At 33.2% G+C, this 17,303-nt stretch overlaps 1 protein-coding gene across 10 annotated transcripts in view; it reads left to right on the plus strand.

Annotated features, from left to right (window-relative positions):
- The window catches only part of Ndae1 (Na[+]-driven anion exchanger 1), a 204,693-nt gene that overhangs the window by 160,793 nt on the left and 26,597 nt on the right, over positions 1-17,303 (plus strand). For all 10 annotated transcript variants that reach the window (XM_074130750.1, XM_074130752.1, XM_074130755.1 and 7 more), the window contains 3 exons: positions 8,755-8,899; positions 11,841-12,060; positions 14,548-14,671. In XM_074130750.1, coding sequence (XP_073986851.1) covers positions 8,755-8,899; positions 11,841-12,060; positions 14,548-14,671 — 489 coding nt within the window. The remainder of the gene's footprint in view (positions 1-8,754; positions 8,900-11,840; positions 12,061-14,547; positions 14,672-17,303) is intronic.

Here is a 17,303-nt window from a genome sequence, read left to right on the forward strand (position 1 = left end):
GTTACAGCAAACCGAAATTTGAAGCATATGTAAAACTACCAAACTTTATCACCTTATATCTCCTTTAATAATGGCGATAGAACGCTGCAACTTTGCATAATTATAGAGGTAAAGTAGTACTATAATTGTACATAGTTTCGCAGACATAACACCAATTCTAGAGGAGTTACAGCAAATCGAAATTTAAAGCATTTGTAAAACTATCAAACTTTATCACCTTTAGTAATGGCGATAGAACGGTGCAACTTTGCATAATTATATAGGTAAACTGGTATTATAACTGTACACAGTTTCGCAGAGATAACACTAATAAAACAGGAGTTACAGCAACTCGAAATTTGAAGCATACGTAAAACTACCAAACTTTATCACCTTATATCTCCTTTAATAATGGCGATAGAATGCTGCAACTTTGCATAATTATAGAGGTAAAGTAGTACTATAATTGTACATAGTTTCGCAGAGATAACACCAATACAACAGGAGTTACAGCAAATCGAAATTTGAAGCATATGTAAAACTACCAAACTTTATCATCTTATATCTCCTTTAATAATGGCGATAGAACGCTGCAACTTTGCATAATTATAGAGGTAAAGTAGTACTATAATTGTACATAGTTTCGCAGACATAACACCAATTCTAGAGGAGTTACAGCAAATCGAAATTTAAAGCATTTGTAAAACTATCAAACTTTATCACCTTTAGTAATGGCGATAGAACGGTGCAACTTTGCATAATTATATTGGTAAACTGGTACTATAACTGTACATAGTTTCGCAGAGATAACACTAATAAAACAGGAGTTACAGCAACTCGAAATTTGAAGCATACGTAAAACTACCAAACTTTATCACCTTATATCTCCTTTAATAATGGCGATAGAAAGCTGCAACTTTGCATAATTATAGAGGTAAAGTAGTACTATAATTGTACATAGTTTCGCAGAGATAACACCAATACAACAGGAGTTACAGCAAATCGAAATTTGAAGCATATGTAAAACTACCAAACTTTATCACCTTATATCTCCTTTAATAATGGCGATAGAACGCTGCAACTTTGCATAATTGTACTTTGTAAACGATTACCATAATTGTACGTAGCTTCGCAGAGATAACACCAATACAACAGGAGTTACAGCAAATCGAAATTTGAAGCATACGTAAAACCTTCCAAAAATTATCACCTTATATCTCCTTTAATAATGGCGATAGAACGCTGCTACATTGCACAATTTTAGAGGTAAACGAGTACTATAACTGTACGCAGTTTCGCAGAGATAACACCAATACAACAGGAGTTACAACAAATCGAAATTTGAAGCAAATGTAAAACCTTCCAAACTTCAACACCTTATATCTCGTTTAATAATGGCGATAGAAAGCTGCAACTTTGCATAATTATAGAGGTAAAGTAGTACTATAATTGTACATAGTTTCGCAGAGATAACACCAATTCAAGAGGTGTTACAGCAAATCGAAATTTGAAGCATATGTAAAACTACCAAACTTTATCACCTTATATCTCCTTTAATAATGGCGATAGAACGCTGCAACTTTGCATAATTATAGAGGTAAAGTAGTACTATAATTGTACATAGTTTCGCAGAGATAACACCAATACAACAGGAGTTACAGCAAATCGAAATTTGAAGCATATGTAAAACTACCAAACTTTATCACCTTATATCTCCTTTAATAATGGCGATAGAACGCTGCAACTTTGCATAATTGTACTTTGTAAACGAGTACCATAATTGTACGTAGCTTCGCAGAGATAACACCAATACAACAGGAGTTACAGCAAATCGAAATTTGAAGCATACGTAAAACCTTCCAAAAATTATCACCTTATATCTCCTTTAATAATGGCGATAGAACGCTGCTACATTGCACAATTTTAGAGGTAAACGAGTACTATAACTGTACGCAGTTTCGCAGAGATAACACCAATACAACAGGAGTTACAACAAATCGAAATTTGAAGCAAATGTAAAACCTTCCAAACTTCAACACCTTATATCTCGTTTAATAATGGCGATAGAAAGCTGCAACTTTGCATAATTATAGAGGTAAAGTAGTACTATAATTGTACATAGTTTCGCTGAGATAACACCAATTCAAGAGGTGTTACAGCAAATCGAAATTTGAAGCATATGTAAAACTACCAAACTTTATCACCTTATATCTCCTTTAATAATGGCGATAGAACGCTGCAACTTTGCATAATTATAGAGGTAAAGTAGTACTATAATTGTACATAGTTTCGCAGAGATAACACCAATACAACAGGAGTTACAGCAAATCGAAATTTGAAGCATATGTAAAACTACCAAACTTTATCACCTTATATCTCCTTTAATAATGGCGATAGAACGCTGCAACTTTGCATAATTATAGAGGTAAAGTAGTACTATAATTGTACATAGTTTCGCAGAGATAACACCAATACAACAGGAGTTACAGCAAATCGAAATTTGAAGCATACGTAAAACCTTCCAAAAATTATCACCTTATATCTCCTTTAATAATGGCGATAGAACGCTGCTACATTGCACAATTTTAGAGGTAAACGAGTACTATAACTGTACGCAGTTTCGCAGAGATAACACCAATACAACAGGAGTTACAGCAAATCGAAATTTGAAGCATATGTAAAACTACCAAACTTTATCACCTTATATCTCCTTTAATAATGGCGATAGAACGCTGCAACTTTGCATAATTATAGAGGTAAAGTAGTACTATAATTGTACATAGTTTCGCAGAGATAACACCAATACAACAGGAGTTACAGCAAATCGAAATTTGAAGCATATGTAAAACTACCAAACTTTATCACCTTATATCTCCTTTAATAATGGCGATAGAACGCTGCAACTTTGCATAATTATAGAGGTAAAGTAGTACTATAATTGTACATAGTTTCGCAGAGATAACACCAATACAACAGGAGTTACAGCAAACCGAAATTTGAAGCATATGTAAAACTACCAAACTTTATCACCTTATATCTCCTTTAATAATGGCGATAGAACGCTGCAACTTTGCATAATTATAGAGGTAAAGTAGTACTATAATTGTACATAGTTTCGCAGAGATAACACCAATACAACAGGAGTTACAGCAAACCGAAATTTGAAGCATATGTAAAACTACCAAACTTTATCACCTTATATCTCCTTTAATAATGGCGATAGAACGCTGCAACTTTGCATAATTATAGAGGTAAAGTAGTACTATAATTGTACATAGTTTCGCAGAGATAACACCAATACAACAGGAGTTACAGCAAATCGAAATTTGAAGCATATGTAAAACTACCAAACTTTATCACCTTATATCTCCTTTAATAATGGCGATAGAACGCTGCAACTTTGCATAATTATAGAGGTAAAGTAGTACTATAATGTACATAGTTTCGCAGAGATAACACCAATACAACAGGAGTTACAGCAAATCGAAATTTGAAGCATATGTAAAACTACCAAACTTTATCACCTTATATCTCCTTTAATAATGGCGATAGAACGCTGCAACTTTGCATAATTATAGAGGTAAAGTAGTACTATAATTGTACATAGTTTCGCAGAGATAACACCAATACAACAGGAGTTACAGCAAACCGAAATTTGAAGCATATGTAAAACTACCAAACTTTATCACCTTATATCTCCTTTAATAATGGCGATAGAACGCTGCAACTTTGCATAATTATAGAGGTAAAGTAGTACTATAATTGTACATAGTTTCGCAGACATAACACCAATTCTAGAGGAGTTACAGCAAATCGAAATTTAAAGCATTTGTAAAACTATCAAACTTTATCACCTTTAGTAATGGCGATAGAACGGTGCAACTTTGCATAATTATATAGGTAAACTGGTATTATAACTGTACACAGTTTCGCAGAGATAACACTAATAAAACAGGAGTTACAGCAACTCGAAATTTGAAGCATACGTAAAACTACCAAACTTTATCACCTTATATCTCCTTTAATAATGGCGATAGAATGCTGCAACTTTGCATAATTATAGAGGTAAAGTAGTACTATAATTGTACATAGTTTCGCAGAGATAACACCAATACAACAGGAGTTACAGCAAATCGAAATTTGAAGCATATGTAAAACTACCAAACTTTATCACCTTATATCTCCTTTAATAATGGCGATAGAACGCTGCAACTTTGCATAATTATAGAGGTAAAGTAGTACTATAATTGTACATAGTTTCGCAGACATAACACCAATTCTAGAGGAGTTACAGCAAATCGAAATTTAAAGCATTTGTAAAACTATCAAACTTTATCACCTTTAGTAATGGCGATAGAACGGTGCAACTTTGCATAATTATATAGGTAAACTGGTACTATAACTGTACATAGTTTCGCAGAGATAACACTAATAAAACAGGAGTTACAGCAACTCGAAATTTGAAGCATACGTAAAACTACCAAACTTTATCACCTTATATCTCCTTTAATAATGGCGATAGAAAGCTGCAACTTTGCATAATTATAGAGGTAAAGTAGTACTATAATTGTACATAGTTTCGCAGAGATAACACCAATACAACAGGAGTTACAGCAAATCGAAATTTGAAGCATATGTAAAACTACCAAACTTTATCACCTTATATCTCCTTTAATAATGGCGATAGAACGCTGCAACTTTGCATAATTGTACTTTGTAAACGATTACCATAATTGTACGTAGCTTCGCAGAGATAACACCAATACAACAGGAGTTACAGCAAATCGAAATTTGAAGCATACGTAAAACCTTCCAAAAATTATCACCTTATATCTCCTTTAATAATGGCGATAGAACGCTGCTACATTGCACAATTTTAGAGGTAAACGAGTACTATAACTGTACGCAGTTTCGCAGAGATAACACCAATACAACAGGAGTTACAACAAATCGAAATTTGAAGCAAATGTAAAACCTTCCAAACTTCAACACCTTATATCTCGTTTAATAATGGCGATAGAAAGCTGCAACTTTGCATAATTATAGAGGTAAAGTAGTACTATAATTGTACATAGTTTCGCAGAGATAACACCAATTCAAGAGGTGTTACAGCAAATCGAAATTTGAAGCATATGTAAAACTACCAAACTTTATCACCTTATATCTCCTTTAATAATGGCGATAGAACGCTGCAACTTTGCATAATTATAGAGGTAAAGTAGTACTATAATTGTACATAGTTTCGCAGAGATAACACCAATACAACAGGAGTTACAGCAAATCGAAATTTGAAGCATATGTAAAACTACCAAACTTTATCACCTTATATCTCCTTTAATAATGGCGATAGAACGCTGCAACTTTGCATAATTGTACTTTGTAAACGAGTACCATAATTGTACGTAGTTTCGCAGAGATAACACCAATACAACAGGAGTTACAGCAAATCGAAATTTGAAGCATACGTAAAACCTTCCAAAAATTATCACCTTATATCTCCTTTAATAATGGCGATAGAACGCTGCTACATTGCACAATTTTAGAGGTAAACGAGTACTATAACTGTACGCAGTTTCGCAGAGATAACACCAATACAACAGGAGTTACAACAAATCGAAATTTGAAGCAAATGTAAAACCTTCCAAACTTCAACACCTTATATCTCGTTTAATAATGGCGATAGAAAGCTGCAACTTTGCATAATTATAGAGGTAAAGTAGTACTATAATTGTACATAGTTTCGCAGAGATAACACCAATTCAAGAGGTGTTACAGCAAATCGAAATTTGAAGCATATGTAAAACTACCAAACTTTATCACCTTATATCTCCTTTAATAATGGCGATAGAACGCTGCAACTTTGCATAATTATAGAGGTAAAGTAGTACTATAATTGTACATAGTTTCGCAGAGATAACACCAATACAACAGGAGTTACAGCAAATCGAAATTTGAAGCATACGTAAAACCTTCCAAAAATTATCACCTTATATCTCCTTTAATAATGGCGATAGAACGCTGCTACATTGCACAATTTTAGAGGTAAACGAGTACTATAACTGTACGCAGTTTCGCAGAGATAACACCAATACAACAGGAGTTACAACAAATCGAAATTTGAAGCAAATGTAAAACCTTCCAAACTTCATCACCTTATATCTCGTTTAATAATGGCGATAGAAAGCTGCAACTTTGCATAATTATAGAGGTAAAGTAGTACTATAATTGTACATAGTTTCGCAGAGATAACACCAATACAACAGGAGTTACAGCAAATCGAAATTTGAAGCATATAACACCAATATCAATATTGCTTACCTTTGAACCTTCTTATTTAGTGATAACTTTTGTTGGGTCCATTTGAAGTCTTTAATTTGAGACTGTTAAAAATTGCCTACACACATCTTCGCCTGACGCTATCATTTTAGATTTATTTTTCTTATTGTTTCCTGCGATTAGTAAGAATATGTTTTATGTCTCTATGTGATTTTAATGTACATTTTTTATTTAATCCAAAGCGTACCATTTGGTAGGATTCGCTGCAGTAGGTCTCACGACACAGCAATCAGCATCACGGAGTTCACAATTTTTTTGACAGGGCTTTGCATGATTCTGCTCGTACTAGATTAGCATGTAAATTTAATAAAGTTATTTCGATGCTGCTTTTTCAGCATGGTAAGTGTAAAAAAAAATAATCAATGCCGTAGGAATAAGCTTTTACTTAAAATAAGTTATGGCAATAAGTATAATCATTTAGGTTTAAGTAGACGCTGTTTTTTTTTTGTTTTTTTTTAAAGAACAGATATGGTTAACTGAGTTTAACTGAGAGTATTTTATTTAATAATATGTACGTTTTCTAGGGTTTTTGGCTTCTGTTTTTATTTTTAGATAAGCTTGTGTAAGTTAAGTTGCCTTAGGCACTTGGTCACTGCTTAAACTTATGTTCTATTTAATAATGATTTTAATAACCACTTAAATCCACGCATAATTTCCTTCATTTTTGTGTTCTTAAGAGGTTGGAAGAAAGTCGAAGAAACTGACAGTATTTGGAACCGAGAGCGCTATATCTTGTTGTTAATCAGATTAACCTCTGCGTTAGTTTTCATCCCAAGTTAGAACGAAGACCTAGTGCCATTTATCGTTTCAAAGCAATTAGAAAGTACATACTTTTGTTTTGTCGAGCCCGAGGCTGCTGGCTGTTTTCATAAATCGTGTACTGCCTGTTACCGCGATATCTCTTTAGGCAGGGTTATCTCCCAGAACTGGGTTAATAATGCAAGAAAAGGTTTGAGGTCACCCTAATCAATGATCATTCGAGTGGATCTCTCTTCCGAATTAGTTCCTTCTACTACTGTGATTTCTGTACGGTCACGATGATGAAGGGAGGTATTTTGGCCACGAAATCGTAGTTAGTTTCTGCCAGTTATTAGTAGGAGATATTTAACTGGAAGCTGCAAGGTATTTGTTCGATCTGGATTTTAAAAAAGAGGTTTGAAGTTCTGGTGGCTATGATAACTGAGCATGCTATTGAGGCTAATCACTTGATACAATCACAGGGAGATCATCAGCCATATCTGTTCTGGTATGAGGTGTGGAATATTGAGTATCCATTATCTGGCAGAGTACCTTCACTATCTAAGGTTTAGGTAATGGCTAGTGATTAAGCGAGGAACTTGAACACTTGAAGGGAAGTTTTTTTTTAAAGAAAACTTAAGTCCTCCAAACTTGGGGATTCTATCAATCTCAATTCTTGTAACTTTACAATCTTTCCGACCAAAGCCTTTGTCCATCAAACCACCAAAGCACTCAATATTACACTGCAAAAGTACTAATAAATTTTCCTGTAATTCTTCTGGTATATATATATATACACTTTTATTTTTATTTGTTACAATTAAATTTTTAATTTAATTACAATTTGCTTTATATGTACATCTTCTGCCGCAGAAATATTTCAGAAACTGCTAGTTGAACATTTTTCAATTAAAACTTGATCAAAATTGATTATTTTATTAATTATACTTATTAAAAAATTGTAGATTACAAATATGAATATATAGGTTTCGTGACCGTAAATTATTAAACTAAGGATTCTAGGTTAGCGAGGAATCGGTCAAATAAAATACAACTCTGTAACTCAGCTAGTTTCTGTAACTCAACCAACCCGCATAGCCACGCCCTGAAGAGGACCAAATATTTGTCGAAACGTTGGCAAAGAGACGAGTTTGTTTTTTATTTGACCGATTCCTCGCTAACCTAGAATTCCAAATTGTAGATTACCTTCGGTTTCGAAATTTAGTTTTTAGGGAAGAGATGTAGAATTTGGGTTAGACTTCCTTAATCCAGTTTTTTTTATGTTCGGTTATAAAGAATCTTTAAAAATTCAATCTAGCATAATTTGCTGTTTTTTTCCTCAACAAATGTTTTGTCCAACCGAGGAGTTATATTCATTTTACGTTGAACGATTGAAGAAGAACGAAACAACTCAAATGTATGATGTAAGACATCGTGATTAAAAATAAATAAATACATGAACAGATATTTTTAGAAGATTTATTGTTGAAGGTTCGAATTACTCCGAAAAAAAGATTTTTCTTTTGTTTTTTTTATAATTAATTTAAATGACTTCACTGGGGAATATAGGAAGATGTACATTTTTTTAGTTAATGTAGTAATTAATTTCCTAATAAATCTATTTAAAAAAATTCACACTATAATAAATTATGTGTGGATTTATTTTTGAAGAGAAACTAATCCGAAAATTGTATGTTACAGTTACTCCACCAGCACAAAGGGTACAATTTATTCTTGGAGAAGATGCAGATGATACAACACATGAGAGTCATCCACTTTTCTCCGAAATGGAAGAACTGGTACAGGTGGAAGGTGATGAGGTTCCAGTTTGGAAGGAAACTGCTAGGTGAGGTTGCTGGAAAGCAATGGAAAATAATTTTTTCAAACCAATGTTGAATTTAAAATAACATTTTATAGGATTCGATTGGGAAATTTTTGTGAAAAATAAAGAACTAGATCTTAAAAAAAAATCATTGAAACGTGAAAGATTTCTGTAACTTTTGCATTTTATTTTTTTAAAAAAAGATAAAATTAGTTTTCTTAGGCGTTGGCCAATTATTCCAATGGCCCCCTCGTTACTCAAATATTTTATTGCGGCACTAAATTCCAGTTCTGTCATTTTGATTGGCTTAGAAGACTATTCTTCTATAGACTTAAGAGCGAGTCTTAGGCAAAGCTAAGAAGACAAGAGTTGGTTTGTTCCGAAGAATCGAACTCTTAGTCTCATACATTCCTTAACATAATTATTTAATAACTACAACTGATGATTGCCTTATCTTTCTGAAAGAAACCTGCACAGGGTATCCATGCAGGGATGACGCGATCATATGCTCCATTAGCCTGCTGTCTCTGAAAAGCCATATTGTGGTATTATTGGAGTAATTACAGATTTATTTCGGGCTAAACTGCGAGTAACTTACCGTTGAACGTTCTCCCTCTTTGCCCTGCGATTTCTACACAACAATCTTGTGACTTCTTCGAAAAGAAGGAATTGTTATTTTTGCTATGATGACCTACACCTATCAGACTCAGAATGGTTCAATTAAATGAAGCCTCAAACGGTAATTTGCTTCCACTTTATCTGTTCGCTCTGAGAGCAGATATGGACATCCATTTTATCTCTCTCTCACTCACTCTCTCTTTAAAATTACCTTGAGTACTCCTGCAAATGTCTAAGCAATCTTCACAAAACAATAGATTAAATTTACGTTTCAGACAAACTGTCAAGGACTGATCTAGCCATTGTCTGATCGTTCAACATTTAAATGACAATTAGACAGCTTGGAAACAGTCATGTAAAACGTGAAGCGAATTGATATCCTCAGAAAGATAGTCTGCGAATCAATAGCTCTCTCTCTTCAATCGTCTTTGTGCAAAGTCTGTTAGAAACTAAATTTATAAGGAACAACGAAGATCTGGATGCAATACAAAATTTCATTTTAAACTTAGGCGTCAGCTACTCAATTTAAATTAAAATTTGTACATAGTTGAGAGAACCAATTAGTATTCTTTGGTAAGCCTTTAAAAAAATTTACAATTCAATAATTAGGGAAAACGTGATTTTACATCCAAAATAGAACTGAAAATGGATCATCTACATAATATGGAGCGTTTGTTTATATTTATCAATGGAATGCAATTAGTGAATTATCTACGTAGTATTTTGTTTTTTGTTATTCTCCTACGTAATGTGAAATATGAAAAAGATCTCATTCAGTCAAATGCAAGTATTATAATTAATTTATGGAAGTTATGATTTTTAATTTATCGATTAATAATTGCTATTATTTGTAATACATCAAGTTTTAGTTCTGAAGCAAACGTAAAAAATACTCATAAAAACAGTTAACTTTATCTATATTATTAAAAATTAAGTATAACCCTGAGAAGGGATCGTTCGTCATCTCGTTAAGTACAAAGTACTTAAGTCTTTAAAGACTTAAGTTATTAAACAATTACGGACAATATGTTGCTAGAATTTCAAATTCTTTTTTACTCAATTGATATTTCATGGTTCTATTTATGTTATAAAGTTTTTTTAGCTTGAAAAATTCTCAACAACTGTCGAATATCACATATAAACCTGGTTTTACTAAAATGAGGTATAAATTTAAGGGATCGTTAAAATTCCCAAAAATAGGAGTAGATCGGTAAATTGAGCTATATTTTGAGTTGGTGGCACCAATTTATTCAAGCTTGAGCTTTACTGAATTTAAATTTTTATCTGGCCACAAGTTGTTCAGCACTAACCACTAACCAGCAAGAGACGGCAAGGATGTTACTCTACGTCTGTCCTGTAGTTACTACTCAAAGAAACTCCAGAGAACCTAGAGGCGACTCTCTCTTCCTTGGGGAACAGCTTCCATAATCCCTGGATGCTCCTTTATCGTCAAAATTGTCAGCTGAATTTTCTGACCCACTCTGGGCCGCGAAATAGCCACCTACCATCCTTCCATTCCCTCCAGACACTAAATACTTAAACACGTCCTTCAACTAACTTTCTTCACTCGCTGCAGGTTTTTTTTTCTATCCTTTTTCTTTGCAAATAAAAATTAAGTTACGTAAAGTAATGGCTAGTTTTTTTAGGCAGGCTTTACGTCCAACTACCGAATTAGGTGTCTTGGACGGAGGCGGCTAGCAAACATACTTTACTATAAATTTCTTCTTCTTTTTTTTTTATTTTTAATAGCATTTTTATAAATACATTTATGTACAAAATACAGAATACAAATAACAATACTATACATCTTGGATTACTCCGTCAGCCGGGGTCGATACCCAAGTACATAACTGAATTTAGGATAAACGCTGGTAAAAAATTGAATTTTAACATTAAATAAATGTTTACAATATAATAAACGAACAGAACATAATAAAAGAAACTAAACATTTTTGTTTTTACTGTAAATTTCTTTTATTAACCATTAAATAACATTCTCGTTCGTAATGTGAAAGATGAAAAAGATCTCATTCAGTCATTGCAAGTATTATAATTTTAATATGTAGTAAACCGGGAATCGAACCCAGTACCACAATACATAATTAGCTTTACAGATCTTTGCAAATGATATTCTTAACGCATCCAAAGCGTTCCCTAAAGTAGGTTGAAAAAAGACTAAAAATTAAACTAATTTTTAATATAAGAAAAACCAAAATGACATTTATTGCTTTTAACCTTTTGTATTTGTAATTAGTTATTAACTTTCATTAAACAAAAACAAAAAATATCTTTATTTGTGACAATTTACTTTTTGAAACTAATAATCTTAAAAACAATAAACTTCCAGGTGGATAAAATTTGAAGAAGATGTAGAAGAAGGTGGTAATAGATGGTCTAAACCCCATGTGGCTACTTTATCATTACATTCGCTTTTTGAATTAAGAAGTCTACTACTTAACGGCACAGTACTTCTTGATATGGAAGCTTCCAGTCTAGAACAAGTTGCAGATCTTTTCCTCGATAATATGGTTAATGCTGGCAATCTCTCTTTTGATACTAGAGAAAAGGTAAATAGATAGAAACGGAAGGTTTTTATATTTTTCTTCCTTTTCGAGAATGAAAGCATTTTAATCGTACAGATTTTCATTTTGACTTTTCACCAAGAATTGATTGAATCCAAAAATATTGAGTGTAATTTAAATTTAATTACGCACTTTCTTTGCGTAATTCATTAAGGTTGAATTCATAGTGTTTAAAGTAATTTACTTAAATTCTAAAATCAAGAATATTACATTGAATACTTGAGAATTAATTAACTTTATTTAGCAACCTTGATATTAAATTTCCAGCGCCATCTTGACAGGAATATTACACTTAACTGTCACTATTCTGTCTCTGAACAGAAGAAAAGAGAGGAATACCAAGTTTTCTTTCCGGCTCTACGTCTTTCTCTAATGATCTTTGTACTATGTGAAGAATTTTGTGATTGATATTAAACATTCTTAAGACAGTTATAAGATTCCCACACTTCATACGATATCATACGATCTGCATTACAACATTCTGTTCTGGTTTAGTATACTGAACTTTTGTAGCAACTTGTACAGCACAGTGTACAACCTTTGCAGTACGATTTGATCGTTCTGCAGTTTGGAATTCCATAAAATCTGTCAAAACGATGAATTGTTGATGTGTTGAGGGAGGCCAGGTTTGTTATTGGTAGTTTCTGATGTGGCGTTCATGTTAGTATAGGTTTTGTCTATCTTGTTTTTCTCAAATAAAAGCATAATTTAAATTTAATTAAGTTCAAAATAATTAATTTTTGAATTATGAAATTAGATTTAAAAAAAAAAACTAGATGCTTTATGTCAAAAACGGCTATAGTTAGTTTTAGCAGGTCCCGGTTCCGCCAGTTGGGTCAGGTGTACCAGTAGACATGCGAATTTAGCGTACCCAGCTTTTACAAATGCGGCCTTACCCAGTCTCGCCAATTTGCGCTGGCTGTGGTGAGTCCAATGAGACTGTGCGGCACTTTGTAGTGGTGTGTCCAGTTTATTCTAAAACTTTGATTTCTCGTCTTCGGAAGGTCAAATGTCTCTCCCTACCGGAGATTGTGGCATCTGGTAATCTTTACTCCAGAACTTTCTAGGTTTATTCCAGTGTACTGGGCGATTGAGTCGCCATGCACCCTAGTGTCCTGTTACTACTTTATTAATTTATTGTATTGGCATCTGGCAAACTTTAGCCGGATTTGTTGTTTTAAAGCCTCGGTATCTCTCATGAGATGAGTGGTGGGCGGGGAACAATGGGCATTTTGTATACAGTTTTTCATTCAGACCATTTTTTGGATTTTCTTTCGAACATCAGAGGTAAGATTAATAAGTTTGCCTGCAGTGTACGAGGTATGTTCAAAAAATAAGGTGAATTTTCAAATTTCGCGGGCTACGTACATTCGAATTTCGATTGTTTTTTTTTTTTATGTTGGTACACTTGTCTCGAACATATTTTCAAAGTTGTAGCTATATAGCATGTTTAGTTTGTATGTTAGAGGCATAAATAAGACAAGTGTTTTGCGAGTTCGGCGATTTTCTTCTGTCGAAAAAAATGGATCAACGAATTTGCATGAAATTTTGTGTAAAAAATGGAATTAAGTGCTCAAAAACACTTGAAATGTTGAGAGTGGCGTTCGGTGAGAGTACACTGAGTCAAAAAAATGTTTACAAGTGGTACAAGCTTTTCACAGAAGGTCGAGAAGATGTGAATGACGACGCACATCCAGCACATCAACAGCCGATGAAAATGTTGAGAAGAATCGTCGAATCACAATTAGAGAAGTTGCTGAGGTTGTCGGCATATCGGTTGGCACATGTCCTGCAATTTTTTCGGAAATTTTGGGCATGAAGCGTGTGGCAGCGAAGTTCGTTCCAAAATTGCTGAATTTTGATAAAAAAAAAAAACCGTCGCATGAGCATCGCTCAGAAATTGTTGAATGACATTATCATGCCTCAGCCACCGTATTCACCAGATTTGGCACCCTGCGACTTTTTCCTGTTACCAAGATTGAAGAGACCCACGAAAGGACGGCGTTTTGCGACGATTGAGGAGATAAAAACCGAATCGCTGAGAGAGCTCAAGGACATACCAAAAAGTGCATATCAGAACTGTTTCGAGGATTGGAAAAAACGCTGGCACAAATGTATTATATCTGAGGGGGACTACTTTGAAGGAGACAAAATAAAAATCGATGAATAAATAAATCTTTTTTGAGAAAAATGAAAATTCACCTTATTTTTTGAACACACCTCGTACATGTGTAGCTTGAGACGGAAAAACTTGGTTCAAATCGAATTCTCTACACTAAACTGGTTAATCTACTTCTAATGATGGGTGAAAGTTCGAAACTGGGCGGGAATATAAATAAACATGAGATACAACGAGTAAAAAGAATGTATTTATTAAATGATTTACAAAATTCAGAGAATGAACCTTGTGAAATTTGTGATTGTATTATAAATATCAGTTTTGTATTTTATTATTTATTTTTTGCTCCTTAGGTAAAGGAAGCTTTACTAAGGCGTCACAGGCATCAGCATGAAAAAAGGAAAGATAACCAAATGTCCCGTCTTCCAATTATACGTTCCCTAGCGGATATAGGACGAAATCACTCTTCTTCCAAAAGTCAGTATTTCATGTTAATAAATTAAGAAGTATCCATAATATTGTAAACTATTTTTAGATATAAAACAAAAACATTTTTGTACAATATACAAAAATTGCTGCATGCCAACATAAAAACAAGAAATTGTGCAATTTTTTACAAAACAAAAAATTTGTTGTATTTTTGGTTTTCTTTAATTATTTGTATTCCCTATATAGATGATTCACTACAAAATATTGTTGGGATCACAACTTGGTTTACGTTGTGCCAGATAGTTCAAGGTTTGAACGTGCAATAAGAATATTTATGCATACGACTTTTCTTATTATGTATAATTATTTAATTTATTTATTCTATATTAGAATAAGAATAATGCATAAAACTGTACTCTTTCTCTATTATTCTCTTGTAAATAATAATTATGGATACAAAAATTTTTTCTTGGTGTCTCTCTAAATAAAGTTTTCTCTGAATGAAAATGAGATTTCTCTAATCGAATCTTTTTAAAATGAGAAAACTATCCAGGCATGAAGTTTTCTTTTTCTCTTTTTTGTTAATAATGAGAATTTTCTATTAAATCTTTTAAACTATATTCTTAATTTAATGTTTCAGTTTTTTGGGTCTCATTATATTTTCCCTGTCTGAAACCCCCCAGTAAACATTTTTTTGGTGTTTCATTGAATGTATGAATTTTGAATTTGATTAATTTGCAAATTATCTAAATATTATTTTGTTTGCATGTTGAAAGAAAAATACAACTTTTAGTAACTCTTTTTTTTTAAAAAAAATAACTCGTATCAGTCCATAACTATTTGTCTAGACCAGGGGTTGGCAACTTATTTTAAGAAGAGAGCCATTTCTCCTTAAATAATTTTAATAAATCTTACCAAGAGCCGCAAGGATGATAAGAGGGTCGTTTGAAAAGTCCGTGCAAAAATAAAAACTACTTAATTTAGTATGGATGCAAGCTACTTTGTGTTTTAAAAGGAAAACTGGTCTACGTTAGTAATCAATGCTTTTCTTTTGTCTTCATTTTCTGTTGCTTTGCTTTTTTTTCACTTCCTCATAACAAAGAGGAAGTAGTGTAATCGTGTAGCTTTTTTTATTCACCGGAAATAACACACAGTCCACAGTTAGCATAACTCAAAAGCGGAACATCACAGATATTTCGAAGCGCAAGTCTACTAAATCATATATTTCAATTTTCTCTTTTTTTTTGCGATGTTCTCTCGACAATAGTTCTAATGATTTTTATTTTATCTCACTTGATAAGGAACTACCGTTAGGGGGGGCCTGCAGTATCACCGGAAGTGGTCACAATAGTTTTATCGCAGACGCGAAGCACTCTACAGCCATAATGGACATGAATGCTAGTTTTTCTTAAAGCTCTGGTGTTGCTGAACATTTTTAAGAAGGATCTTTGTCGTATTGCGGATGAGCTGGTACGTAATTTACGAGGGTCGTTTGAAAAGTCCGTGCAAAAATAAAAACAAGGAGTTGTCGCCAATTTGCGCTGGCTGTGGTGAGTCCAATGAGACTGTGCGGCACTTTGTAGTGGTGTGTCCAGTTTATTCTAAAACTTTGATTTCTCGTCTTCGGAAGGTCAAATGTCTCTCCCTACCGGAGATTGTGGCATCTGGTAATCTTTACTCCAGAACTTTCTAGGTTTATTCCAGTGTACTGGGCGATTGAGTCGCCATGCATTCTAGTGTCCTGTTACTACTTTATTAATTTATAGAGTGTAAACAAACTCTGTAGATCATTTCTATTCACAAATTGTTATTTTATGATATTCAATAATATTTAATTGTTATTTATATTTATTTCCACATATTGCAAAGTAAATAGACAAGATCGTTTAATTTTTAATAAATCTTTCTTTAATTAATGGAATTTTCATTCGTTTCAATAAAAAATTAAACTGTACAATGTATTTTACTGAAGCCACAAGGCTGAAGAGCCACAAAATTTGGATATCAAAGAGCCTCATGCGGCTCGTGAGCCGCGGGTTGCCGACCCCTGGTCTAGACCAATTTTCCTCACAAGAAATTATTAAAAAAATTTCACCCCAATTTCATTTCGTTCCCATCCCAGTAATTGAATTTTTACTTTTTTACCATTGTAAACCAAAAAAAATGTAACAAATTAACTTTTTGTTTTTTTTTACATAAACAAAATTTGTGCGTTGGGTGTGTATTAACATTTACAGCTACAGAGATGCCTTACAAATGAAAATAATTTTTCTCTTTTTTACTCTCTTTCTCTTTTTCTCGTAGAAAATGTGTGTGTAGTAGATCAGAGAATTGTAACGCTTTAAAGTTTAATTTTAAGTTATTTTCAGTCTGTTTTGGAACAAAAAAAAGTAAATGCTCAAATTTCGTGTTTCGCTTAGAGTTTTTGTTATTATTATTTTGGTTCACTAAATTTAAAAATTTTTTGATGCTCTAAGACAGCGTTTCCCAACCTTTTTTGGCTCACCGTACCACTTGGTAGTACGAGGTGCATTCAAGTTATAACACCTCCGAATTTTTTTCTCAGAACTGTTTCCAGATAAAAACATGCAGTTTGTTTTAAAATAAGCGAGCACTCTTTGTTAATGCGTGAAAGAAATGGCAGCACTGTACGGCACACAGAACCCTAGCCGCAGCGTCC

This window comes from Rhodnius prolixus, unplaced genomic scaffold, assembly GCF_049639745.1.
Source record: "Rhodnius prolixus isolate KJV_2025 unplaced genomic scaffold, Rpr scaffold_4, whole genome shotgun sequence".
NCBI classification, from domain to species: Eukaryota; Metazoa; Arthropoda; class Insecta; order Hemiptera; family Reduviidae; genus Rhodnius; species Rhodnius prolixus.